This window comes from Cyprinodon tularosa, unplaced genomic scaffold (assembly GCF_016077235.1).
Source record: "Cyprinodon tularosa strain WSP-4 unplaced genomic scaffold, ASM1607723v1 ctg1144, whole genome shotgun sequence".
NCBI classification, from domain to species: Eukaryota; Metazoa; Chordata; class Actinopteri; order Cyprinodontiformes; family Cyprinodontidae; genus Cyprinodon; species Cyprinodon tularosa.
The window spans coordinates 64,129-90,986 of record NW_024037942.1 but is presented as its reverse complement, the minus strand read 5'-3'; the positions used below and the strand labels follow the sequence as shown (position 1 = coordinate 90,986).

The 26,858-nt window shown below is 41.4% G+C and overlaps 1 protein-coding gene across 2 annotated transcripts; it reads left to right on the top strand.

Moving 5' to 3' along the window:
* The first annotated feature begins 1,205 nt into the window (after window positions 1-1,205).
* On the top strand, window positions 1,206-26,858 carry LOC119796238. Of its 2 annotated transcripts, XM_038304709.1 has the most exons (3): window positions 1,206-1,238; window positions 3,315-3,364; window positions 24,287-26,858. In XM_038304709.1, exons 2-3 carry the CDS (start codon window positions 3,330-3,332, stop codon window positions 25,830-25,832), a joined length of 1,581 nt encoding a protein of 526 aa, XP_038160637.1. In that variant the 5' UTR covers window positions 1,206-1,238; window positions 3,315-3,329; the 3' UTR covers window positions 25,833-26,858. The 2 variants fall into 2 exon arrangements, with proteins under 2 accessions (XP_038160637.1, XP_038160644.1); XM_038304716.1 differs by lacking the exons at window positions 1,206-1,238; window positions 3,315-3,364 and adding an exon at window positions 20,528-20,661.

Here is a 26,858-nt window from a genome sequence, read left to right as displayed (position 1 = left end):
GCCGATATTTTAAAACTCATGTAGCCGATAACCGATATCGATACCGATGTTAAAGCTGGACAAAAATAAGTAGTCATTGAAAATAGCAGTTTTGTTATCCATTTCTGACACTTTGAAAAATAATATACTCAAATATATTTTCATATGCTGATATCAAATAGATTTTTAAAAACGCGGTATCGATCTATTTTACTTTCAGAATCTCGTGAAATTTCATCGTTCTGTTACAAACTCTCGTGATATTTTGCAAATTCTTGTGAGATTTTGTTAGTAAAATAGATCGATAACGCATCAATATATCAACATATGAAAATATGGCAAAATGTTGTGAATTTTTGGGGGATTTCGTAGCATAACGATGACATATAGCAATATTTCATTAGTAAAAGAGATTGATATGGTGTTTTTAAATGACAATATATCAGCATATGAAGATATTGGGATATTTTAATGGATCAATATTTTTTCCCTCGTCTTTAGAAGTTTTTAAGTCTGTAAAAAATAAGTTTTTGAGGAAGAAGTAGTAGTATTTTTTTTTTTAGACTTTAGAAACTCAGAAGATGATTAACTATCGGTGGGGTGGCCGATGTCCGATATTCAGTTTTGGCCGATACCGATAGGGGGCCGATTATATCGTGCATCCCTACCGAAAACCATTGTATATTCTCACTGCGTCTTGTCAAGTCCCACACACTGAATTTTGTTGCTGCTGCAGCCAGCTTTGCTGTGTCCGTGGCTGCAACTAAGGTGGAAGGTAATAAAAAGACTAGATTTCTACTGATGTGGGCAAATTCAGTATGAATTCAGTATGAATCGGAATAAACTCACTGACAGTTAAAATAAAAGGGAAACAGACAAGTTACTCATAGTGAAGTTAATAATGAAATGTAACATGAATATTTGTTCATACTCATATTAAGATCTCACTAGTACAATTTTTCAACTGGTATTTGTAAAAACAAAAATGAAAAAATACCTTAGATTCAGGGAAAACAGTTTTTTAGTTTTCTTATTTTGGTATTTATTTACATTCTTATAGTGTTACATAAAATATCTGTTTACAATAAATGCTTTTGGAAAACGAAAATCAAAAGTAAAACTAATTCATTTCTAAAAGAAAAAAACAAGCATGTGACCATTCAGAAGGTTTCCTCAGTTCAGGTATAAAACCTGTAACACGGAATGCTTTCATGTCAATCTGCTCTGAGACACACCAAGCTTGTTAAGCCAACAACGAGGTGAGGTCACTGACAATAACAGGAATAACAGGTGGATAGTAACTAGTTACGAATACTCAGTTACATTTACTTGAGAAACTTAAAAAAAAAAATTTTAGGAGAAGTTTTACAGCATGTTACTTTTACTTGGGTAGGAATATTATAAATTATCACTACTCTTACTTGAGTAAAATTTTAGGCTATCATCCAATTCACTTATTGAAAGCAAGCTTGCTTTAATCTCTCAAAAAGCACCATTGAGAGATCCTTTCCTAGTTTTTGTACTCAAAGCTTCCTGGTCAAATATTATTTTCAATCTGCTGAGTCTGCTTTGTGTTTAGGAGCTTGAGGGAAAATATGATAAACAGAAGATTATAATTTAACCTATTCTAAAATGTAACTATTTATATTTTAAGTTTTATAACTCAAAATATCTGTTCATTTCATCAGAATTTTTGTTGTGTAATTATTGCATGTTAGATTTTTTGCTTTTACCTAATTTCAGACAGCAGAATTTGCATATCACTTAATATAATAATTAAATTTGTTATCATGTTCATGGGTAGTAAGTAGATTATGTAATACTTGAGCCGCCTTTTTACCAAATACTTTTTTAAATCTTACTTGAGTAATTTCTTTTAAGACTACTTCATACTTTTACTTGAGTAAAATATGATGAAGTATTGCTACTCAAACTTAAGTACGAATTTCAGATTGAATATCTGCCTTAATAGTTGAAACCTTAGATCAGCTTATTAAAAATTATTTAAAAGTGTTCAGTAATTACGTGTATATGTTAGCTTCAATGTACGCATTAAAATTGATATTAAATACTGAGCTTTGACTAGTTCATGATGAAAAAAAAAATCTGTGGTTCCTGAATGAAATTGCCTGTATAGCAATACATGCAATTTGTTAATTTTCCTTACTTTTTTTTTTAAGGATAAAATAAAAATAAATGTTACTATATACGATCTTGTTTTATATTCCTAAAAGGGTCATTTTTCATGTTATTATTTGAATCCGTTCCAACCTGGGAATTCTATATGCTCAGAATTTCAGATGATATCATATGAAATAAGTTACACCTATTCAGTATGACGTTATGGTTCTGTTTTCCTGTTCAGCTTGAACCTTGCTTATTCTTTATTTATCCATTTATATTATTTTTTTTTTATTTAATCAAAGCCTGTTCATCTGTAAACTTAGTCATAGATTGTTTTTCTTTTATTTCTTGAGACACAGTGTAGTCATCAAAGAATACAACTGAGTACTATAATCTTTGTTGCAAAGCAAGTTATATTATATTTCATTAAGAGTTGTACCCTGCTATGTGTTTCTGCTTTCTGTTTATTTACCTCATACAAATGGCAAAAAGCTAAATGTGAAAGTTTGGACTTGAAAAGAAAATTACACTTTAGTTTTTAGAAAGTAACATCAGACTGGCTTAAAGTTATAATAGACAACTGTTTTTCAGGAAATTCCTGCTCTGCAGAATATAAAAGCACAAACGTACCATCATAATATAATATTAGCTGACACAGGACAAAGAGGTCATAAAGATCTGAACTATTTAATTCAGTTGAGAGAAGCAGGAAATAGAAGAAGCCCACATCTCAGCGGCTGAAGCCATAGCTGTCCAATAAATAGCTGAGTACTGGACTTCCTGAAAGGACTGACTAAGATCTTAATCCTGCTGTTTCGCTCTAATTGTTTTTAAAAGATGGTCTACATTGCCTTCTACAGGCAACTGTTTTAAAACTAGAACAACAGGATGAAAAAATAAATGATGGACAGGAAAAGAGCTGGCCTCTTTTTTTTAGAATTATTCTTATTGTTGCACTGATGCCATTTTTTGCCCCGGATACCTGGCTGTGCAGTACTGGCCGATAGCGATACCATCTGTTTGAAATGGATGTGTGTGTATATATGAAGAACTGCACACTACTTGGATGTAAAATAATTGCCATCATGGCTTTTTCAGGCTGCTGCCTACCTTTGTGAAGCAGGAAAAAGACTAATACAATATTAACTTATGCAATCTTATTGTTACTGACAGAAGATTAACCGTTTTTCTCCTTTTTTTAATGCAAACAGCACATCTTCTTCACCATGATGAACCTCTATGAATTTGTCTTTGGACGAAAGTAAGTAACACTAAAAATATTAAGCAATATTTATTTTTTAAAAAGAGAAAAACAATGCACCTAAAACCTGAAAGATATATTAATTATGAAAAACAACAAAAACACTTCGATAGTTATAAGAACAAAAAAAAACAAAGATCAAGAAGTTGTTGAAGGTGATGATAGCTTTAGGCAGGAAGTGTCTTCTATAGCAGTGTGTCTTGCACACAACTATAGAATCTGCATCTGGAGAAGCCACTGACTCAAGATAGTCTTTGTGAAACAATCTCTAGAGGCTCTAGAGAAGTTTGCAGAACAAAGCCGCTCTTCTTGTTTAGCCTGCTGAGCTTCTTTCTGTAAATTCCTCTGATGCTCCACCAGATGATGTCATAAGAGATCACACTCTCCCCAACAAACTATAAGATATGATGAAGATCTTCGGCATGTGGCTGCAAACCCTGAGGGACCTAAGCTTGTTTATACCCCTTTCCCACTGACCGAAAAAAAAAAAACAAACACTTTCTGTATGATCTAGTGAATTGTGAAGCCTTGAAATGAAATGTGTTGTGTAATGGTGCTATACAAATAAAGTGAATTGAACTGAATTTAAACCCGGGAACAATCAGCTTTTAATGGCAGTGGGAACAGCTCACTGATGCATTTCTAACAGGGGAAAATGACTCGGCAAGTGAGCCATGTTAAAATTGCCTCGGCTCTGATAGGCTTGCTGTAGGAACACCGGTTGGACACATGATACCATTGAGTGCAATGTACGGACGTTAACACGCAATTTTTTTCAAGTTGACTTTAGTTTGAGAAGTTTGTTCAAGTTTGGTAGGGAACCATTTTCCTTTCAGAATCCGAATTAGAATCAAGTTTATTGCCAAGTAGGTTTGAACTTACAGGGAATTTGACTTGGTGTTGATGGTGCAGTGAAAATATTTATATAAAAAAAAACTGTTTTCTCACCCCTCGTGGGGTGGTATGTGTCATCCTCAAGCTCGGCTCCTCTACCAGAGGCCTGGGAGTTTGAGGGTTCTGCGCAGTATCTAGGACTGCACTCTTCTGGACAGAGACCTCTGATGTTTTACCTGGAATCTGCTGTAGCCACTCTCCCAGTTTGGGGGTCACAGCCCCCAGTGCTCCAATTACCACTGGCACCACTGCTGCTCTTACTTTCCACATCTTTTCTAGCTCCTCCTTCAGCCCTTGGTATTTCTCAAGCTTCTCGTGTTCTTTCTTCTTGATGTTGCTGTCGCTTGGGATTGCCACATCTATCACTACTGCCTTCTTCTGCTGTTTGTCGATCAACACGATGTCTGGTTGGTTAGCCATCACCTGTTTGTCAGTCTGGATCTTGAAGTCCCATAGGATCTTAGCTCGGTCATTCTCAACTACCTTAGGAGGTGTCTTCCATTTTGACCTTGGGACTTCCAGCCCATACTCATGGCAGATGTTCCTGTACACTATAACAGCTACCTGGTTGTGGCGTTCCATGTATGCACTTCCTGCCTGCATTTTACACCCTGCTGTTATGTGCTGTATTGTTTCAGAGGCAACTTTGCACAGTCTGCATCGGGGGTCCTGCCTGGTGTGATAGACCCTGGCCTCTATTGATCTTGTACTGAGTGCCTGTTCTTGTGCTGCCATGAATAGTGCCTCTGTGCTGTCCTTCAGTCCAGCCTTTTCCAGCCACTGGTAGGATTTTTTGATATCAGCCACTTCTTCTATTTGTCTGTGGTATACGCCGTGCAGCGGCTTGTCCCTCCATGATGGTTCCCCTTCCTCTTTCTTGTCCTCACTTTCGGGTTTCTCCTGCCTGAGGTACTCACCGAGCCATTTGTCTTTGGGGGCCATCTTTCTGATGTACTCCTGGATCTTAGTTGTTTCATCCTGGACAGTGGTCTTGACACTCACTAGCCCTCGGCCTCCCTCGCTACGCTTGGTGTACAGTCTCAGAGTGCTGGATTTGGGGTGGAACCCTCCATGCATTGTGAGGAGCTTTCTCGTCTTGATGTCAGTAGCCTCTATCTCCTCCTTTGGCCAGTTTATTATGCCAGCGGGGTATCTGATGACTGGTAGGGCATATGTGTTGATGGCTTGGATCTTGTTTTTCCCATTCAGCTGACTTTTCAGGATCTGCCTTACTCTTTGTAGGTATTTAGCTGTGGCAGTCTTTCTTGCCATCTCCTCGTGGTTTCCGTTAGCCTGTGGCACCCCAAGGTATTTGTAGCTGTCCTGAACATCTGTTATGTGGCCTTCTGGTAGTTCAACCCCCTCGGTTCTGATCATCTTCCCTCTCTTTGAGACCATGCGACCGCACTTGTCCAGTCCGAATGACATCCCAATGTCGTTGCTGTAAATCCTGGTAGTGTGGATCAGTGAGTCGATGTCTCGCTCACTCCTGGCATACAGCTTGATGTCATCCATGTAGAGGAGGTGACTGATGATTGTTCCGCTTCGGAATTGGTATCCGTAGCCAGTCTTTGTGATGATCTGGCTGAGGGGGTTCAGGCCTATGTAGAACAGCAGCGGGGATAGTGCATCACCCTGGTATATGCCGCACTTGATGGTGACTTGTGCTATTGGCTTTGCATTGGCTTCCAGACTTGTTTTCCACAGCTTCATTGAGTTCTTGATGAAGGCTATTAGAGTCCTGTTGATCTTGTACATTTCCAGGCATTCCAGTATCCATGTATGTGGCATTGAGTCATAGGCTTTCTTATAGTCAATCCAGGCAGTGCACAGATTTGTCTGCCTGGTCTTACAGTCTCGGGTAACTGCTCTATCCACTAGTAGCTGGTGTTTGGCTCCTCTGGTGTTGCTGCCATATATATATATATATATATATATATATATATATATATATATATATATATATATATATATATATATATATATATATATATATATATACACATACACTCACCGGCCACTTTATTAGGTACACCTGTCCAACTGCTCGTTAACACTTAATTTCTAAGCAGCCAATCACATGGCGGCAACTCAGTGCATTTAGGCATGTAGACATGGTCAAGACAATCTCCTGCAGTTCAAACCGAGCATCAGTATGGGGAAGAAAGGTGATTTGAGTGACTTTGAACGTGGCATGATTGTTGGTGCCAGAAGGGCTGGTCTGAGTATTTCAGAAACTGCTGATCTACTGAGATTTTCACGCACAACCATCTCTAGGGTTTACAGAGAATGGTCCGAAAAAGAAAAAACATCCAGTGAGCGGCAGTTCTGTGGGCGGAAATGCCTTGTTAAAGCCAGAGGTCAGAGGAGAATGGCCAGACTGGTTCGAGCTGATAGAAGGGCAACAGTGACTCAAATAACCACCCGTTACAACCAAGGTGGACAGAAGAGCATCTCTGAACGCACAGTACGTTGAACTTTGAGGCAGATGGGCTACAGCAGCAGAAGACCACACCGGGTGCCACTCCTTTCAGCTAAGAACAGGAAACTGAGGCTACAATTTACACAAGCTCATCGAAATTGGACAATAGAAGATTGGAAAAACATTGCCTGGTCTGATGAGTCTCGATTTCTGCTGTGACATTCGGATGGTAGGGTCAGAATTTGGCGTCTACAACATGAAAGCATGGATTCATCCTGCCTTGTATCAACGGTTCAGGCTGGTGGTGGTGGTGTCATGGTGTGGGGAATATTTTCTTGGCTCTCTTTGGGCCCCTTGGTACCAATTGAGCATTGTTGCAACGCCACAGCCTACCTGAGTATTGTTGCTGACCATGTCCATCCCTTTATGACCACAATGTACCCAACTTCTGATGGCTACTTTCAGCAGGATAATGCGCCATCTCATAAAGCTGGAATCATCTCAGACTGGTTTCTTGAACATGACAATGAGTTCACTGTACTCAAATGGCCTCCACAGTCACCAGATCTCAATCCAATAGAGCATCTTTGGGATGTGGTGGAACGGGAGATTCGCATCATGGATGTGCAGCCAACAAATCTGCGGCAACTGTGTGATGTCATACTGTCAATATGGACCAAACTCCCTGAGGAATGCTTCCAGCACCTTGTTGAATCTATGCCACCAAGAATTGAGGCTGTTCTGAAGGCAAAAGGGGGTTCAACCCGTTACTAGCATGGGGTACCTAATAAAGTGGCCGGTGAGTGTATATATATATATATATATATATATATATATATATATATATATATATATATATATATATATATATATGAACCAGTCTAGTGCTGATCCTTTAATTCCTACAAAATATTCAAGTCTTTCTGAAATAATATTATGATCAACTGTATCAAATGCAGCACTGAGATCCAACAGGACGAGCACAGATACAAGTCCATTATCTGAGGCCATGTGAATATCATTATTGACTTTCACCAGAGCTGTTTCAGTGCTATGATGAGCTCTAAAGCCAGACTGAAACTGAAACTCTTGTTCGGTAACTACTTTCTCGAGAATTTTAAATCAGAAAGGAAGACTGGATATAGGTCTATAATTGACCAAGACAAAAGGGCCAAGAGACGGTTTCTTAAGTAAAGGTTTAATTACAGCAACCTTATAAGCATTTGGTACATATCCCTGCAACAGAGATAGATTAATCACATCTAAAATGGAGGAGGAGATCAAAGGGAATACCTCCTTAAATAACCTGGTTGGAACTGGATCTAACATACAAGTTGAAGGCTTAGATGAAGACAACAATGTTGCTTACTGTGAAAGTTCAACTGGATCAAAGCAGTCTAAACCCGGTTCAGATTCCATGACTACCTCAGATGCTGCCCCACCCTCCAGAGACAAATCAATCGTAGATAAAGAAGTGCTTATGATCTTATTAAAAATAAGATCAATCTTATTTATAAAGAATCCCATAAAATCATTACTGCTAAGAGCAGGTGGAATGGATTGCTCCACTAAGCTATGGCTCTGGGTGAGTTTGGCAACTGGATTAAAAAGATATAGGAATATTCTTATTGTCCTCCATTAATGAGGAGAAATATGCTGCTCTTGCTTTACAAAGGGTCCTCTTACATAGCAGTAAACAATTTTTCCAGACTAGGTAGGATTCCCCGTAGGCCTGTGGAGCGATATTTTCTCTCTAGTTTCCTAGCATTTTGCCTCAAAGTGCGCAGCTCTACATTAAGCCAGTGAGCCAGTTTCTTTTCTTTTTTTTTTTTTTTTTAGTTTTTCTTTTTCAAAGGGCCTGAGCTTTCCAAGGCAGTACGCAGAGAACTGGTAATCCCATCAACAAATATCATCCATTACACCTTTAATATAAATGTGTGAATTCCTTTCAATCCATTTTTTAGAATAAATTGCAGCAAAATGTAGAATTGAAATGGTTTTTGATGTGTGAATCACAAAATATAATTTGTGTATTTCTACTACACAATCATAAAAGTTGTCACTTTAGTTTTTAAAGAGTTACTGAGTAAAAGACATACAGAAATTAGATTTCCGTTTCTCTCTGTTACGGTACTTGAAATTTAGCTATAATACACCAAACCTTTTGTCTCAAATACACCTAAAAAGTAAATTTACGGACATACAACCTAGCGTCATACAACAATGTATATTTGGATTTATTACTATTAATAAGCTTTTCCTTGTTTCTGGGAATTGGTGCCTGCAATATTTAACAATTCCCATCCTCCTTTGTTTATTCAGTGTTGATACATTTTCCATGACTGTATACTTTATGCCAAAAACCGTTATCCTAACAAAGTCTATAGTCGCCATAGTGTTCCACTTGATTTATGCATCTAAATAGCTTTATTATAATTATGCAGGGAGTATTACATTTACATGACATTTTTATAATGAATCTAGAAACCTAAATCTAATTTGAGCTACAGAGGGAAAATGTTGCATTTAATATGAATATGTTGACTTTTTTTACAGGTGGGCCAATAAAAAATACGAGGGCATAATTTCTAAAAGTAAACAGATTCGGTCGGAACGTCCTTCTGTTTACCAGCTGACAACAAAGAAAGAGCAGCATGAAAACCTGACCATAGTGATGTTTGGTGAAAGAAATTTAAACAAGACAAACAGAACCATCTTACTTGTTGGGGAAACAGGAACAGGAAAATCTACTCTGATTGATGCTTTGCTAAATTATGCCATCGGAGTGAAGTTTGAGGAGGAAATCTGGTTTCAGATTGTGGAGGAGGAGAGAAGATGTCCGATAGAAAGTCAGACATCAGATGTAATCGTATATCAGATCTATGGTTTTGAAGATGAAACTCTGCCATACTCTCTGACCATTGTTGATACTCCTGGATACGGAGACACCCGAAAACAAGAACTTGATGCCAAAGTTGCAGCAAAATTACTGAGCTTGTTTGGACAAGCGAATGGTGTTAATGAGATCAATGCAGTGGGTCTGGTAATGAAGGCCAGTGATAACAGACTGACTGACCGTCTGATGTACGTCTTAAATTCAGTGACGTCTCTGTTTGGAAAAGACCTGGAGGAAAATATAGTAGCTCTCATCACTCATTCTGATGGAAGAAACCCTAAAAATGCTCTTCAGGCTCTGAAAGCAGCAAATATTAAATGTTCCAAAAATAACTTTGTCCACTTTCTCTTCAATAACTGCCAGCATGAAGACAGATCTAATGACAGAGAATTTCTGGAACGTGCCAAACAAGTGTCAATCAAAGGCTTGAGAGAGTTCACAGTTTTTCTGGAAAAAACTGCCCCTAAGAAGGTTCAGACAACTATGGAAGTTTTGGAAGCACGGATCAGACTGAAGGCCTGCATAGAAAACCTGCAGGAAAGAATCAAGCTGACTGAACTAAAGGAGAAGGAAATTACACAGCTTGAAGATGCTCTGAGAGAAAATCAAGAGGAGATAAAGAAAAATGAAAACTTCATCCTAGAAATAGACGAGGTCTACAAAGATAAAGAACAATTTGTTGGTGAAGGTCTGTTTTATCTATTTCTTGAACAAGTTGTCAACTGTTCTGTCTGTAAGGAGAACTGTCATGTTGAATGCGCTATGGCCTTTAGCCCACGATTCTGTAAGATTATGCAGGATGGGCACTGCACAGTTTGTACCAATAAGTGTCCTGCATCAGATCATGTCAAAGAAAGCAGGAAATATGTGACAAAAACAAGGAAAGTTGCAGTTACACAAGAAGATATAAAGGCAAAATGTGATGAATATAAAAAAATGCATGACAAAGATTTAGATCTTCTTGAATCCTTAAAAAAAAGATACAAGGAACTGACAAATAGCAAGTTATTGCTCATTGCTGAAGCCTACAACCACATGATCAAACTTGAGAAGTTTGCTTTGAATGTTGAATCCATGTCCACTCTTTTTCATTTGGACTTCCTAATTGAAAAGTTGACCGAAATGGGAGAAAGAGAGAAGGTCAGGAGACTAGAAAAGATAAGGCACCCTGATGATGAAGTAACTAGAGTTGCACTGCGGTATGCACCTTTCTAATCAAGACTACATACAGTACTAAAGTACTCCTGTTACATACCTCTAGGTTTGAAGGTAGAAAAACGTAATTAATATTAAATAAAGAGGACCACGTGTTTAAAGTGTCTATTCCTTTAATCCTGGGTGACAAATTAAAGTGATTTTGATGCATTTTACTTTTAATTTCTTTCTTATTGCCCCTTTATGCTAAATAAAATGGGGTTAATGATAAGTTTAATTACTTTAACAATTATAATAACAGTGAAACAGAAATTTTGTACAATAATGTGAATTCAGTTAAAAATATATATTATTTGATTACCTGCTGATTTCCTGAGTTTGCCTATAATCAAATAATTTATAGTTTTTAATGCTCATGGCTTTTTTAAAAGAAGTTAAATACTTCACAGAATACAAGATAGTAAATAGCAGAAGTGAAGAATTTGGTTTCAACTTTTGGTTACCTGGTTGTGCTCTACACAGAGCAGCTTCTCCTGTCCCTTCTCTGAAAAGGTGAATGTTTATGGAGCTAATTAGTCACAGCTTACCCTGAAAATCTTTGTCAATGCAAAATTGATTATTGTAAAATCAAGCATTTAATTGATTGTGAGAAAATTATAACTACAAACAGAAAGAGTGACATTGAGATAGAATCATGATTAATTTTATGCTTCAACTTAATATTCATTCAGACGAGTATTTGGTATCACTGCAGAGAATCTGAAAGCTGGTGCTGTGGATGGAGTTAAAAATAAAGGGTCCTTGATGGTCTTGTGGTCTTATCACTTGTTCTGATATTTTTGTAATTTCTGCTATTACAGCAATAAATTATTCAATACATTGTCATATTTTTTTATGGCAAATCAATCCACTAATGGAGCAAGTTACTGTTACATTTTCAAACAGAAAGTATTTATGGATAAGTGGTTCTGTGTTCCATTTTTTTTTCTCTACACTGATGTTGCTTGCATGCTTGGTGTGAGGGATTGCTACAGAGTTAACGACATAATGCAAGAGAATGACAACTGTCACTTTGTTTATGTCAAGGAAGAGAAAATCCTGCAAAATCAATCACTCTGCCGGGTCTATCTAGATATAAAACTTTTACTAATCTGTCTGGATGATTTGAGTAAATTGTCTATGTAAGGTCCTTTTGAGATGAGATGTGTTGTAAACTAGTAAATAAACTGAAGTAAACTCCTCACACACTGCTGTTGATTATGGACTGTTTGTACACAGCCCCGTGTGTGCCTCTAGCTGCACAATCACAGAGTCACTTATGGTGGAGAAACCCAGTGTGTAAAGCTGAGGTCATTTGGCAAAAGTTTGAAGTGAATGTCATAAATGCAGCTTTTGTTTGGATAAGAGGAAGGGAAAAATTTTGGAAAAATATTGAAAAGTTTGGTTTAGAGCAAATTTACACTGAGAATTGCTAGTCAATGTCATCTCTCTATTAAGTTTTCTTTATGGCTTAGTTGTGCAAATATTGCATTATTATAAGAGAAAAAAATCAAATAAGACTAAATATAAACATATATGTTAACTTAAGCTTGATTAGTCTTTTTGATTAAAGAAAGATTGAAAAAAACTTGCAAAAGTAGTTAATGGCTGAATAATAAATCAAATAATTTTCCTACTTTAGCTAATTTAAAAGGTATAGAGCATGATATTTTATTTCCAGGTGGATCATCTAAATCAGTGGCCCTCTAACGGTCAATCATTCTGGTGATATGTTTACGTAAGGCCGTCCTATGCGCTCGTCCCGTTAGCTATCTTTTTCTGTGCACTTCAGGCGTATATCTGTGGTGAGCTACGGTTTCAGAGTTATTGAAGCTCACCTTTCTCACCGCGGTTCTTTGAAAATGGCCGAGGGTCGTAAGAGAAAAAGTGTCTACGAAGTGCATGAGAAGAAAAGAAAGACCTCAGAAGAGGCAGATATATCCCAGAATGCTTTGAATGGAGAGCTCACCTCGCAAAGCATTAGAAAAATTACATATGTGCCCCAGTAAATGGGGTCTGGCGATGCCGATGGATGCAGCCAATACGGACATGATCAGTCTGGCTTAACTGCAGAGATCTACAGCTGAGGTTGGAGACTCTGTCCATAGAAAAACAATCAGCCGTAGACTTCACACATCTGGCCTTTATGTAAGAAAGCCATTTGTGAAAGAGCTACCGTATTTTCACGTCCATAAGGCGCACCGTACTAAAAGGCGCAGTCTCAGTTATGTGTCCCATTTCTGTATTTAACACACACATAAGGCGCACCGGACTATAGGGCGCGTTTTTTATATACAGGTACATGTCCTCTACTACCTTTAAATACCTCTACTGCGTATTTAAAAATACAGCGGGAGCAAAACTGAGTATGTTTGTGCTTTATTCATGTATTTATTACAAAGTATTAATCAAACCTGGGAGCTGGCCGTGAGACAGACACATCGCAGATGACAGAGCGCTGTGGTCACTCCTAAATTAACTTAAAATCCTGAAACCTGCCGACAGAATATGTTCGCTTTTATTACCGGTATCCTGGTGCCTGCACTGTAAATTATTTAGATGAAAAACACCTGACAGCCGCCGCGTGAACCCGGAGGCTACCAGGCCTAGAGGCTGCTGTTGAAGGGATTTCTACTGTCGGTGCACTGCTGGTATGTGGGGGTCTGAGCGCCTCCGACTGAAATAGATAATCTGGATGAACTGACTGCAATTATTTGTTGGGAGCTGGAGAAATTCCACCTTTCTCCAGCAGAGTCCGCCGTGGATCCTCTGAGGGAGCCTCCTGCTTAGCTGCAGCTCATCAAGATCATCAGAGGATCCACTACTTAAGCTGTCTTCAGACCTTGCCTCAATGCCGCAGTGTTGTTCCAGTTGGTCAGCGCTTAAGCCTAGATCCTCAGTGTAAACTCTATGACTTTTGAATCCAGCTAGGATTCTAACCATTGTCTCTGTCTTCTAGGAAACCTGTGTCTCCTCAGTGAAAGCTCAGGAGGAGCTAACCTGCCGAGCCGACCCTCAGAGCCAAACCTGAAGAATTCTCAGAGAATCTCCAAGCAGCTCTGGACTAGAGCTGGGAATCCCAAAGCCAAGGTCTGTTCATTGTAGAGGTAAGACGCTGAAGCAGCAAACGGACTCTGCTGAAGAACTCTTCTCCAGATCCAACAGAGACTCTCCCAAAGCTAACCTCAAGAACCCTCAAGGTACAATCAGTGAACTTCAGGAAATCAAACCCCTGTTGGCAACTCTAACTGATCTGTCTCTCACGCAGACTCCGGTGAACCAGTATCCAGGCCCCGAACCTGAACCAGTACATTCTGTGTGCTTGTGCATAAATAAACTTGTTAAACTTTCATCCCTGTGTCCGTCAGTGGTTTTCTGCATTCTTGGGTCGCTTTCAGTGAACCCATCATGACAGAACACTGCGGCCAAACTCAAGGCCCAGCAGATCACTACATCCGTCGACTAGAGGAACAGGCGGCCCAGATCCATGGACACGGCCTGGCTCTACGTGAGTTAAACACCCACATTGAAAGACAAAATCAAGCTATTCAAAGCTATGCTAACTTCATGAACAGCGCTAATGCTGCAACGGTACAACAACCATTTCCGGGTCCAGTTCCACCTCCGAGGTCACCTGCAGTGACGTCATCAGAGTTCCGTCCTAGTCTTCCAGAAAGATTTTCTGGCAACATGAAAGATTGCAAAGGATTTTTATTTCAATGTCGATTGATTTTTCAGAACTCCCCTGGCAGCTTTTCCACGGATTATAAGAAGATAACTTTCATTCTCTCACAGTTAACAGGAAGAGCCTTGGAATGGGCTCAGGCAAGATTTGCCGCTGACGATAGCTTAAACTGCTACTACTCTGATTTCATCTCTGAATTTACCCAGGTATTCAACCAAGAAACTGACCAAACTATTGATTCCAGAGCTCTTTTCAACTTAAAACAGGGAAACTCTTCGGTGGCTGAATTTTCCATTAACTTCCGGGTTAAAGCGGCAGCTTACGGATGGAACCAAAGCGCTCTAAAGGGAGCCTTTTTTATGGCATTAAATGAGCACATTAAAGATGAGCTCGCAACCCTCGACGAACCTGCTACCCTCGAAGATCTAATTCGCCTCTCCATTAGATTGGATAATCGAATTCGTGCCAGAAACAGTTCAAAGAAGCAGGGTACACTTTCTTCTGCCTCTCATAACGTGACTGTTTGTTCTTCCTCTACAGAGCAGATGCCCATTCTGAAACCGAAGTCCCAATCTCTACCGTTGCCTATTCAGGCCTCTCATTCGAACGAAAGGGAAGTCGACCCCATGCAGGTGGGACACACTAGGCTCACTCCTGAGGAGAGGCAAAGGCGTTTTCTAAGCAAACTATGTATCTACTGTGGTGAGAGAGGACACTTCATCGCTTCCTGTCCGGCTAAATCAAAAGCCTGGGCCCGCCAGAGGATCTGAGGAGTCTGGCGGGCCAGATAAACACTAAGAAATCTCCTCGACTGTTACTTCCTGCCACATTGTTCTGTGCTAATCAAAACCTCTCTTTTTCTGCATTCATCGACTCAGGCTGTGAACGTAACCTAATCGATTCTAACCTCGTCCAGCAACTCCAAATTGAAACCATTCCTCTGACTCAGCCTCTCAGTGTATCCGCTATTGACGGAAAAAGACTCCATCAAGTTACCCATCAAACTCAGCCCCTCGAGCTACTTCTGTCAGGTAACCACCGAGAGACTATAACATTTTTTGTTTTTCCCTCTGCATGTTCCCCGCTGGTGCTCGGTTTCGAATGGTTGGAGAAGCATAATCCTCACATTAACTGGACTGAACGTCACCTGGAATCATGGTCCATCTCATGCCATGAAACATGCCTTCGTTCTGCTGCCCCCTTGGTGGGGTCTCCTAGAGGTGGGGGGGAGATGGACTCTCCTGACCTTTCTTCAGTTCCTCCTGAGTACCATGACCTAGCCCCTGTCTTCAGTAAGGTCAGTGCGACGTCCCTTCCTCCACACAGACCATACGATTGCGCCAATGAACTTTTACCTGGTGCTCCTCTACCCAGCAGCAGATTGTATAATATTTCCAAGCCTGAAAGAGAAACCATGGAAAAATACATCAACGAATCTCTAGCTGCAGGAATTATCCGCCCATCTTCCTCTCCTTTGGCCGCCGGGTTCTTCTTCGTGGGGAAGAAGGATGGTTCCCTGAGACCATGTATTGATTACCGAGGTTTGAACCAGATCACAGTTAAAAATAAATACCCACTTCCTCTCCTCGCTTCTGCATTCGAGCCCGTACAGGGAGCCACGGTGTTTTCGAAACTGGATTTAAGAAACGCTTATCATCTCCTTAGGATCCGAGAAGGAGATGAATGGAAAACAGCCTTCAAAACACCCTTGGGCCAATTTGAATATTTGGTAATGCCCTTTGGTCTAACTAACGCTCCAGCCTGCTTCCAGGCCCTCATGAATGATGTTCTCAGAGACTTTCTAAATGTATTTGTTTTCGTGTACATAGAAGACATACTCATTTACTCCAAGAACCTAGATGAACACAAGAAACATGTTCGCCTTGTTTTGCAGAGACTACTGGAGAACAAGCTGTTCGTGAAAGCCGAGAAGTGCGAATTTCACCAGCCTTCAGTCACCTTTTTGGGGTTTGTGCTCGAGGGCGGCCAGGTAAAACCATCTGAGGACAAGATAAAGGCAGTTTAGACTGGCCAGTTCCAGAAAACCGCAAACAGCTACAAAGATTTCTTGGTTTTGCAAACTTTTATCGTCGGTTCATCAGAAATTACAGCCAGACCGCCCTTCCATTAACTTCTCTGACCTCTGTCAAACGCATCTTTCAGTGGACTCCTGAGCCTCAGGCTGCGTTTGACAAACTAAAATCTTTGTTTTCCAGAGCACCAGTGCTTATACAACCTGATCCAGCGAAGCAGTTTATTCTCGAGGTGGATGCTTCAGATTCTGGAGTTGGAGCAGTCCTATCCCAGAGACTAGACTCCGATCAAAAGATCCACCCTTGTGCATTCTTCTCCCGTAGACTTTCTTCCGCAGAGCAAAATTATGATGTGGGTGACCGAGAGCTTCTGGCCATTAAACTGGCGTTGGAAGAATGGAGACATTGGCTGGAAGGAGCTGAGCATCCGGTTCTAGTCTGGACTGACCACAAGAACCTGGCTTACATCCAGTCAACCAAGCAAGCCAATCCCCGCCAATCCAGGTGGTCAATTTTCTTCTCTCGGTTCAATCTCATCATCTCCTGCAGACCCGGATCCAAGAATGTCAAACCCGATTCTCTCTCCGTCTCTACTCCGTCGATCATCCCGAGACACCTGAACCTGTTCTTCCGGCTTCCTGCACAGTGGGGGTGGTCAACTGGGAAATAACTGACCTCATCAACTCAGCCCTGGCCACTGAACCCGATCCAGGTAACGGTCCCACTAACCGAACCTATGTCCCATCTTCCGTCAGGTCCCGTCTCATCCATTGGATGCATGCTGCCAAGTTCTCTGCTCATCCAGGAGTCAGCAGAACTGTAGCCCTCATCTCAAGACGCTTTTGGTGGCCCACTCTCCATAGGGACGTCAAGGAGTATGTGTTGGCTTGCCCCACATACGCCCGTAACAAAGCCTCACACCAACCTCCTTCTGGCCTGCTTCAGCCGCTTCCCGTTCCCTCGCGCCCTTGGTCTCATATCGCCATTGATTTCGTCACCGGTCTCCCCGTCTCTCGAGGTATGTCCACCATATTCACCATTGTTGACCGTTTCTCGAAATCCTGCCATCTTATTCCCCTTAGAAAACTTCCCACGGCCTTCCAGACAGCCCAGCTCCTCATCAAGCATGTTTTCCGTTTACACGGCATTCCCCAAGAGATCCTCTCGGACAGGGGTCCACAGTTCATTTCCCAGGTCTGGAAGGCTTTCTGTTCTGCTCTCGGCTGCAAACCCTCTCTCACCTCTGGTTACCACCCCCAATCTAATGGTCAGACTGAGAGAATGAACCAGCAGTTGGAATCAACCCTTCGCTGCCTCACTTCGAACAATCCCGTGGACTGGAGCCAATTTCTCCCCTGGATAGAATACGCACATAACTCCCTCAGATCTGCATCCACCGGACAATCCCCGTTTCAGGTTAGTCTCGGCTATCAACCACCTCTTTTCCCCGCAGACGAGAGAGAGATTTCGGTCCAGTCCGTAAACCAACACATCCGCCGTTGCCAAAGAATCTGGAGGGAAACCATCTCCACCCTCAACCAGTCATCAGAGTCCATAAAACGCTTCGCCGACGCCAGGAGACGTCCCGCCCCCGAGTACACTGAGGGCCAGGAGGTATGGCTGTCCACTCGAGACATTCCCCTCAAGGGGATGTCTCGAAAGCTCTCTCCTAGGTTCATCGGGCCCTACAAGATCACTCGAGTCATCAACCCCTCTGCCGTCCGTCTCCAATTACCTCAGTCCCTCCGAATCCACCCTACCTTCCACGTGTCCCAGATCAAGCCTGTTTCTTCGAGCCCTTTGTGCCCACCATCCGACTCCCCACCACCCGCCCTGGAGGTCGATGGCCATCCGGCCTTCACAGTGCGCCGCATCGTGGACTCCCGTCGACGAGGTCGCGGATGGCAGTACCTCGTCGACTGGGAGGGCTACGGACCGGAGGATCGCCAGTGGGTTCCGGGCTCGTACATCCTCGATCCTGCCCTTATCGAGGAGTACGAGCGTTCCTGCCCATCAACCTGTTCCGGACCGCCAAGGGGCAGTCGTTGAGGGGGGGGTACTGTTGGGAGCTGGAGAAATTCCACCTTTCTCCAGCAGAGTCCGCCGTGGATCCTCTGAGGGAGCCTCCTGCTCAGCTGCAGCTCATCAAGATCATCAGAGGATCCACTACTTAAGCTGTCTTCAGACCTTGCCTCAATGCCGCAGTGTTGTTCCAGTTGGTCAGCGCTTAAGCCTAGATCCTCAGTGTAAACTCTATGACTTTTGAATCCAGCTAGGATTCTAACCATTGTCTCTGTCTTCTAGGAAACCTGTGTCTCCTCAGTGAAAGCTCAGGAGGAGCTAAGCTGCCGAGCCGACCCTCAGAGCCAAACCTGAAGAATTCTCAGAGAATCTCCAAGCAGCTCTGGACTAGAGCTGGGAATCCCAAAGCCAAGTTCTGTTCATTGTAGACGTAAGACGCTGAAGCAGCAAACGGACTCTGCTGAAGAACTCTTCTCCAGATCCAACAGAGACTCTCCCAAAGCTAACCTCAAGAACCCTCAAGGTACAATCAGTGAACTTCAGGAAATCAAACCCCTGTTGGCAACTCTAACTGATCTGTCTCTCACGCAGACTCCGGTGAACCAGTATCCAGGCCCCGAACCTGAACCAGTACAATCTGTGTGCTTGTGCATAAATAAACTTGTTAAACTTTCATCCCTGTGTCCGTCAGTGGTGTTCTGCATTCTTGGGTCGCTTTCAGTGAACCCATCATGACATTATTAAGTTTTCGGGTGGACTTTCTCACTTAAAAAACATAATAAAACTACTTTATTCCCACTGATCGCAGCAAATATAGCTGAAAGATTTAGATTATTTAGATGAAAAAACACCTGCCAGCGCCGCGGTGAAGAGGAGGAGACCCGCCCAGAGGCTGCTGTTGAATTAAGTTTTCAGGTAGAAAAATAGAGCGGGAGCAAAACTGAGTATGATTGTGCTTTATTAATGTATTTATTACAAAGTATTAATCAAACCCATCAAAGTCATCATCTTCTGTTTCTGAATTAAACAGCTGCACTAAATCAGACATGCCAATTTCCCCAGAAATAATGCCGGCTTTTGCGAAAGCTCGAACAACAGAGCCAGCAGACACGTTAGTCCAAGCATCAACAATCCATCCACAAACGGTGGCGTAACTTGCCCGGCGCTGCCTTCCACTTTTTGTTAAACTGTGGTCTCAGTCTGTCATCCATCGATCCCACCCCGATGTCGAGCGGTTGAAGTTCCTTTGTAAGACCTCCCGGGATAACAGCGAGCACAGCGTTTATTTGTTTCACCATGTTTTTCACATCTGCTGTGAGATGGGCACGCATGGAGTCACAGATTAACAGCGATGGTGATGCGTGGAAAAAAACACCTGGTCTCTTCACATACACCTGCCTCAGCCACTCTTTCATCATCTCCTCATCCATCCAGCCCTTTTCATTTGCCTTAATATCATGTCATCAGAGCGATGTGTCTGTCTCGCTGTCAGCTCCCAGATCAGCTTCTCTGATTGGTTGATGCGGCGCTTCCAGCAGCAAAACTTAAATTTTTCCATCTCGAGCAGCAGCAGCGCCTGCTGCTCAAAACGCGCTGCGGAACCTTTTGCTGCGCCTATACGCGCGTCAACCATTGACTTTGCATGTAAACTCGCTGCTTCTGCTGCGCCTGCTGCGTCCGGTTCACACCGATGTCGAGCGGTTGAATAACAGCAAGCACAGCATTCATTTGTTTCACCATGTTTTTTTCATCAGCTGTGAGATGGGCACGCATGGAGTCACAGATTAACAGCGATGGTGATGAGTGGAAAAAACCCACCTGGTCTCCTTACATTCACCTCCCTCAGCCACTCTTTCATCATCTCCTCAATGAGGTGGTCTCAAAAGTCGCAGTTACAACACACATAGGGCGCACCACACATTTTGAGGGGAAAAAAAGACGTTAATGTGCGCCTTATAGTCGTGAAAATACAGTCCATGCTTTTACTGTGAAAGGCCTAGAGCAGGATTGTCGCAGTGTGTACAGCAGTGGTGTGAACACTGACGGGCAGAGATAAGCTGTGTTCTAAAGTTAAAAAGAGAAAGGGCATATTGTCACGGAGTCATTTTGATTTGCAAAGGGTCCTTAGCACCTGGTGGATGAGGGAACAAGGTTTGTATCAATGTTTGCTTTTTGAATTCATATTTTGTCATATTTCACGTAGCTTACAGGTTGCTGCTAGGTTATATTTGTTGTAGTTACATTTTCTTTGTCCACCAGACGGTTCTCTGTTAAGTTTGCAATATGCAACACAAATGTTTGTGAATAGTAATATTGCATACTATATGAAGTCACAGATGGCTACATTATTATGCATTTTCTTCTATTTCATGGTACGAGGCATTATACAATACTATGCTAAAGGGTTTAATAAATATACATGGCAAAATATGGTGATAGCACAAAAGGTAAGGATTGTCCAGATTAAAAAGATTGTAATAATTTAAGGTTAAAAATGATTCATTGATGACGTAAAAAAAAGGTTAAAGTCAACATACTGTGTTACTAATGTGGATTGTATTTGTGTATTTTGTGGCTCTTATGGTGTGTTCAAAAGCAAGGCTATTCAATAAAAAGGAATTGTGAACCATCGGTTTGAGAGACCATCTTTTCAACCGGGACGCTTCACCAACTGGGAGACACAGTAAACATGTAGAAGGAGCTCCGGTCAGATGGAACCAAAATCAGACTTTTTGGCCACAATGCAAAATGTTATGTTTTGTATAAAAGCAACACAGCTCATTACCCTGAAAACACCATCCCCACTGTCCAATATAGTGGTGGCAGCATCATGGTTTGGGCCTGCTTTTCTTCAGGAGGAAAAGGGAAGAATCTAAGAAATCTATGGAAATAATTGAAAGCTGCTGTTCACAAACGCTCTCCATCCAACCTCACTGAACTCAAGCTGTTCTGCCAGGAAGAATGGCAAAAGTCTCTTGATGTCTCCAAGTACTAAACTTGAGGGGGCTGAATCATTTTGCACACCCAATTTTTCAGTTTATTTGTTAAAAAAGTTTAAAATATCCAATTTTGTTCCACTTCATAATTTTGTTCAACTTTTTGTTGCTTCTCACAAAGAATTACCATTTTATATATGTATGTTTAAAGCTGGACTGCACAGTGGAGCAGTGGGTGGCACTGCTGCCTTGCTTTAAGAAGGTTCCGACTTCGATTTCGGGGTCTTTCTGCATGGAGATGGCATGTTTTCCCTGTTTACAATAACAATGCCATTTTCTTTGGTTTTGACTCATAATTATGACTTTTTAATGTCCAATGTCTACACCTTGGGTCCCGCCTGGTGTAGTAGATCTGGACCATCTGGACCATATTTAGAAGTTTTGTTTGTTGAGGTTTTGAGTATAGATAAATTGGAACTAGAAAGGCACTCAAATAGCGCAAACCTCTACTACGCAACTTGTTTCCAACTCATATTGTGAAATATACCTCAAAACTATAATTACTGCATTAATTTCGTCAACATTATTTGATTCATTGGTAATAAGGATATACCCATACTGTTGGGATCCTCAGGCTTGCCCACCAGAGGGCGCCGAGGATCCTCTTCTGCTCTCTTTGTCTTTTCCTTAGGGCTGGAGTCACTGTCAGGTTCTGGAGATTACCCTCTGCCTCCAGCAGAGTGCGCCGTGGGTCCTCCTGAGCTGAGCCTCTCACACACCTGTGGCTGATCTACTAATCAGGAGGACCACAGTATTTAAGCTGCCTTCAGACCTGGATTCCACGCCGCAGTGTTGATCTTAGTTGGTTAGCTTCCTGAGCCTCTGTTACAGATGAATCTTTGTTATCTCTCGTGTGAGATCAGATTCTAATTCTTCCTTGTCTCTGCCTCACAGGAATCCTGTCTCTTCGTGAAAGCTCTGGATGAGCTAAACCCCCTGTCTCCTCGTGAAGCTCTGGATGAGCTTAACCTCCTGTTTCCTTGTGACGCTCTGGAAGAACTGTCTCTCTGGCAACCTGTCTCTGGCCTGCAGCTCTGGGAGAGTTGCATCATAGGAAGCCAGTCCCAAGCCTGACGCTCTAGGAAAGCTAACCTGCTAATCTGCCCTGGTGAGCCAACCCAAGAATTCTACGTGGATGCTACCTGACGACTTCCCCTGTGGAGTTTCCCTAAGAGCTGGAAGCTCAAATCCAGCCATCTCCCTTTCCCCGCACAGACCCCAGCGAATCAGTCCCTTGCCTGAACTGTGATTCATGTGCTTGTGACTTTAATAAACTCTTTGGACTTTTACCAGTGCCTCCGTGTGTTTTCTGCATCTTGGGCTTACTCTCTGTGACACCCATCATGACACATACCATATGAAATTATGTTTGTACTATTACTTTACTAGATATTATAGGCAGTATTATTTTGTTATTTCTATACCATTATTTATACCATAGGTGATATTTGTTTCAAGATAATTCACAAAGTTTATTGATACAGCTCTACACTATTGCCTATAACACTTGGATTCAGTCTTTTTTATACCAGAAATGGTGGCAAAACTTAAACTGGTATGCTGATGACGATTCTCAGCCATCCAGGTCATAGTCATTCCTTAAAAGTTTAACAACAATCCACTCGTCTTGGTTACCAAGGTTTGAAGACGTTTCGCTTCCCCTCCAGGAAGCTTTCTCAATTCGAATTGAGAAAGCTTCCTGGAGGTGAAGTCCAGTGGAAATTTTTTAAAACTTCCGTATTAACCAGCCTTCACACCAATAATCAGTGCCAGATTATTTCCGGGCCCTTGGTGAGAAGTTTTCTAGAATTACTGTATTCTGATTACCTGATCCTGACCCATTCTGCCTCTGGACCTTCTGATCTGTTTGGCTGACCTGTCTCGGACACCTGACGGATCTCCTTATGTCTGTGAACAGAACCTGGAACTGTTACACGGCTCTGTTCTAGATCCCTTTAGCATCTCTGATCTCCTGGCTGTGACCCTTGAGCATGTCTAAGACACCAGACACCACCACGGAGCCCACGTGTTTTGCAGCCGACAGGCTGGAACCAACCTCATTATCTGGACTCAGACAGAACTATAAGAGCAAGCTATGACTCACACGTCCATTGCCATCCTCCACCAGATAGACTTGGTCACTAACCTGTTGTCTCCTCCTGCAGAGGTTCCTGCCTTAGAGGCCAACACTGTTCACTGCAGTTCAATTTCCAATAAACGTTTTGAGAAATCTGATTGTCCGCCTTGAATACTGGATCCTATTCTGAGCATGACAAAAGGTGGCCTAATGAGTTGCAAATTACCCCAGCAGCTCTGGTGGTCAATCAGAGCAGAGGCGATTTTAACATGGGTTTCTTGATGAGACTTCTGACCCAGGAAGACATGGGTCAGTGTCCCCCTGCCACTAAAAGTCAATTGTTCCCGGCTTCAAACTGTTTTTTTCGGCCAGTGTGAAAGGCTTTAAAGAATAAAAAGGAAAAAAAGAAATGCATTTTGGCAACAAAACATTCTGAAGTGTTGTTTTGGAACTGAAAAGAAACAAAACAAATCTTTTTAGTCTTTAAGCCGTAAATGGTCTTTCTTTTGTCAATATGAATAGTAACGTCTTTGTTGGATTTTGTTAACTTGTTTATTGTTTGAAGTTGTAGGTATATCAGGTGCTTATAAACATCAGTGTTAAAACTACAGATTGCTCTACTATGAGCCATTTAATTGACTAATGCAATGTAATATAACAACTAATGTGAATAGCGATTTATCACATCCTTCCTTTTTTACAGGATCAGTGGTATGACTTCAGAAGTTACCATCACCTCTTCAGGATGTCCTGCAGTCCTGCTGTTCAAGACAAAGAAAGAAAGGTTTTCTAGATGGACAAGAGCGACTTTAGGGAACAAGCATGAAAGGCAAAGAAATAAAACCATCTTACTGGTTGGTGAAGGAGGAGCAGGAAAATCGACCTTAGTCAACACTTTGGTTAACTATGCAATAGGAGTGATGTTTGAGGATGATGTTTGGTTTCAGATTGTAGAAGAGGAGGAGGGGAGATGTCAAACTGAGACTCAGACATCAGATGTGATCATCTATCAGATCTTTGATTTTAAAGGTCAAATTCTGTCCTCGTCTCTTACCATCATTGACACTCCTGGATTTGGATACATGAGAGGACTGCAGCATGATGAAAAAGTCAGTCAAATACTTTTAGAATTGTTTCGATCAGAGGAAGTTCATGAGATCAATGCAGTGGGTCTGGTGATAAAGGCAACTGATAATAGTCTAAGTGACCGACTGATGTACGTCTTAAATTCAGTGACGTCTCTGTTTGGAAAAGACCTGGAGGAAAACATAGTAGCTCTCATCACTCACTCTGATGGAAGAAATCCCAGAAATGCTCTTCAGGCTCTGGAAGCAGCAAATATTAAATCTTCTAACCGTGAGTTTATTTATTTTGTGTTTAACAATTGCCAACATGAGGACAGAGCAAAAAACCGAGAACTTCTGAAAATTGCCTATCAAACATCACTAAAGGGATTCAAAGAGTTCATGTTGTTTCTGGATGAAACCGAACCTCAGAAACTGAAGACAACTGTGGAGGTTCTGAAGGAACGCACCCAACTGACAGCCTGCATCCAGAACCTGCAGCAGAGAATCAAGGAGATTGAACTGAAGCAGAACGAAATCCAAAAGATCAAAGAGGCTTATAATAAATATCAAGAGCAAATGAAGAAGAATGAAGAGTTCTCTATAGAAGTAGATGGTGTCTACAAGAAAAAAAAAAGTATCAGAGGAGGAATGTGGTTGTTGGTGTTTTATGAAGGAGCTGTCACCTGTTCTGTCTGTGAGGAGAACTGTCACTATCCTGGATGCACAATAGCCTGGAGCCCAGAACTCTGTGAGGTCATGAAGGATGGGCGCTGCACAGTTTGTACCAACAAGTGTCCTGCATCAGTTCATGTGAAAGAAAACTGGAGATATAAAATAAAGACAAGAAAAGTTCAGAAGACCCTGGAGGATGTGAGGGAGAAATATGAAAAGAATAAAGCTGAATGTGAGAAAAAGTTGACTCTATTGGAAAACCTTGAGAAGGAAAATATCAACCTGACTTCAAAATGGTTGTTGCTGCTGGATGAGGCCTACAGTCATGTTATCAGACTGGAAAAGATCGCCCTGAAAGTTGAATCAGTGTCAACTTTGGTCCATTTGGACTTCCTGATAGAGAAGATGAGGGAAAAAGGCGACCTGAGGAAAGTCAAGAAACTGGAAGAGATGAAAAGCAGAGTGAACGAAGTAACCAACACAGCACTAAGATATGCAAAAAACTCATAATCAGAATAAGATTTGGTACATCAGCTAGCCAGCAAGCTAGCCAACTAACAGCTACAGTAATTATTCTGCACCAGGCGGGAACATGCTGCAGAGCTTCAAGTCAGCGCTGGATGATTAATGTTGTTGGTCGCTCTCAGCCTCCTGTCATGTCTCTGAGTTTACTCCTGTTATTAGCTAGATTTGTTTTTTATCTCCTCACCTTGATGATTGCGTTTTCCCTGTTATCTGCTTTCATATTTATCTCAACTGACTACCTGAAGAATTTTTCTGCTGTGTTATTCCCCCTGGTTTCTACCTGTGTGCACGCTCCTCTGTCTGAATTTGCACTGATCTCTGGAATTTTCATCACTCCACACTGGACTGTTTTCTTCTCACATCCACTGCCAACCAGGCTGAAAACAGACAGACTTATTGGTAATGCTTTCTTTTAAAGTACATCAATAATCATGTAATAAAATGGTAATAATATAACAAGTTACAGTACATTACTAGGTAACAATAACCTTTTTATTAGATAATTACCCCAAAATGAAGGTATATAATTCCAAAGCAATTATAACAATTGTATAATACTACGTAACAGTGGAGAATTTTGGTGAGTAATTACCATCAGGTTACCACATAACACTTTCTATTATTTGCCCTCCAACTACCAATGGATTACAAAGTAATTTGTAACTTATAATCAGGCAAGTGCTATGGTTCAAATTTTTGGCACAACGTAAAGTCAGACTGCTTAGATGTCAAACAGTTATTACCAGGTAATTTAATTAATTCATTTAACCAAAATCAATAAACGATTGTTATTATCTTGGAAAATGGAGTTAATTTCTTATTATATAACAGAAAACCAAACGTAGAAGACAGGAAGCCAATCTTCATAACTAAACTGTTAGTTATATGTAACTTGAGTTCAGTTTTATAAAGTTACCTGTTTTTTCTAGATGACTGGCAAAATTAGCACATTTTACCAGATGAAATTGAGTAAATTGCTTGGTAAATACTATGAAATTAGACTGTAAAATC

Excerpts from the sequence above, each read along its gene's own strand:
- LOC119796238 (XM_038304709.1), top strand. The coding sequence starts at position 3,330 with ATGATGAACCTCTATGAATTTGTCTTTGGACGAAA. Across the intron at positions 3,365-24,286 it reads GAATTTGTCTTTGGACGAAA|GATCAGTGGTATGACTTCAG; the intron begins GTAAGTAACACT and ends CCTTTTTTACAG.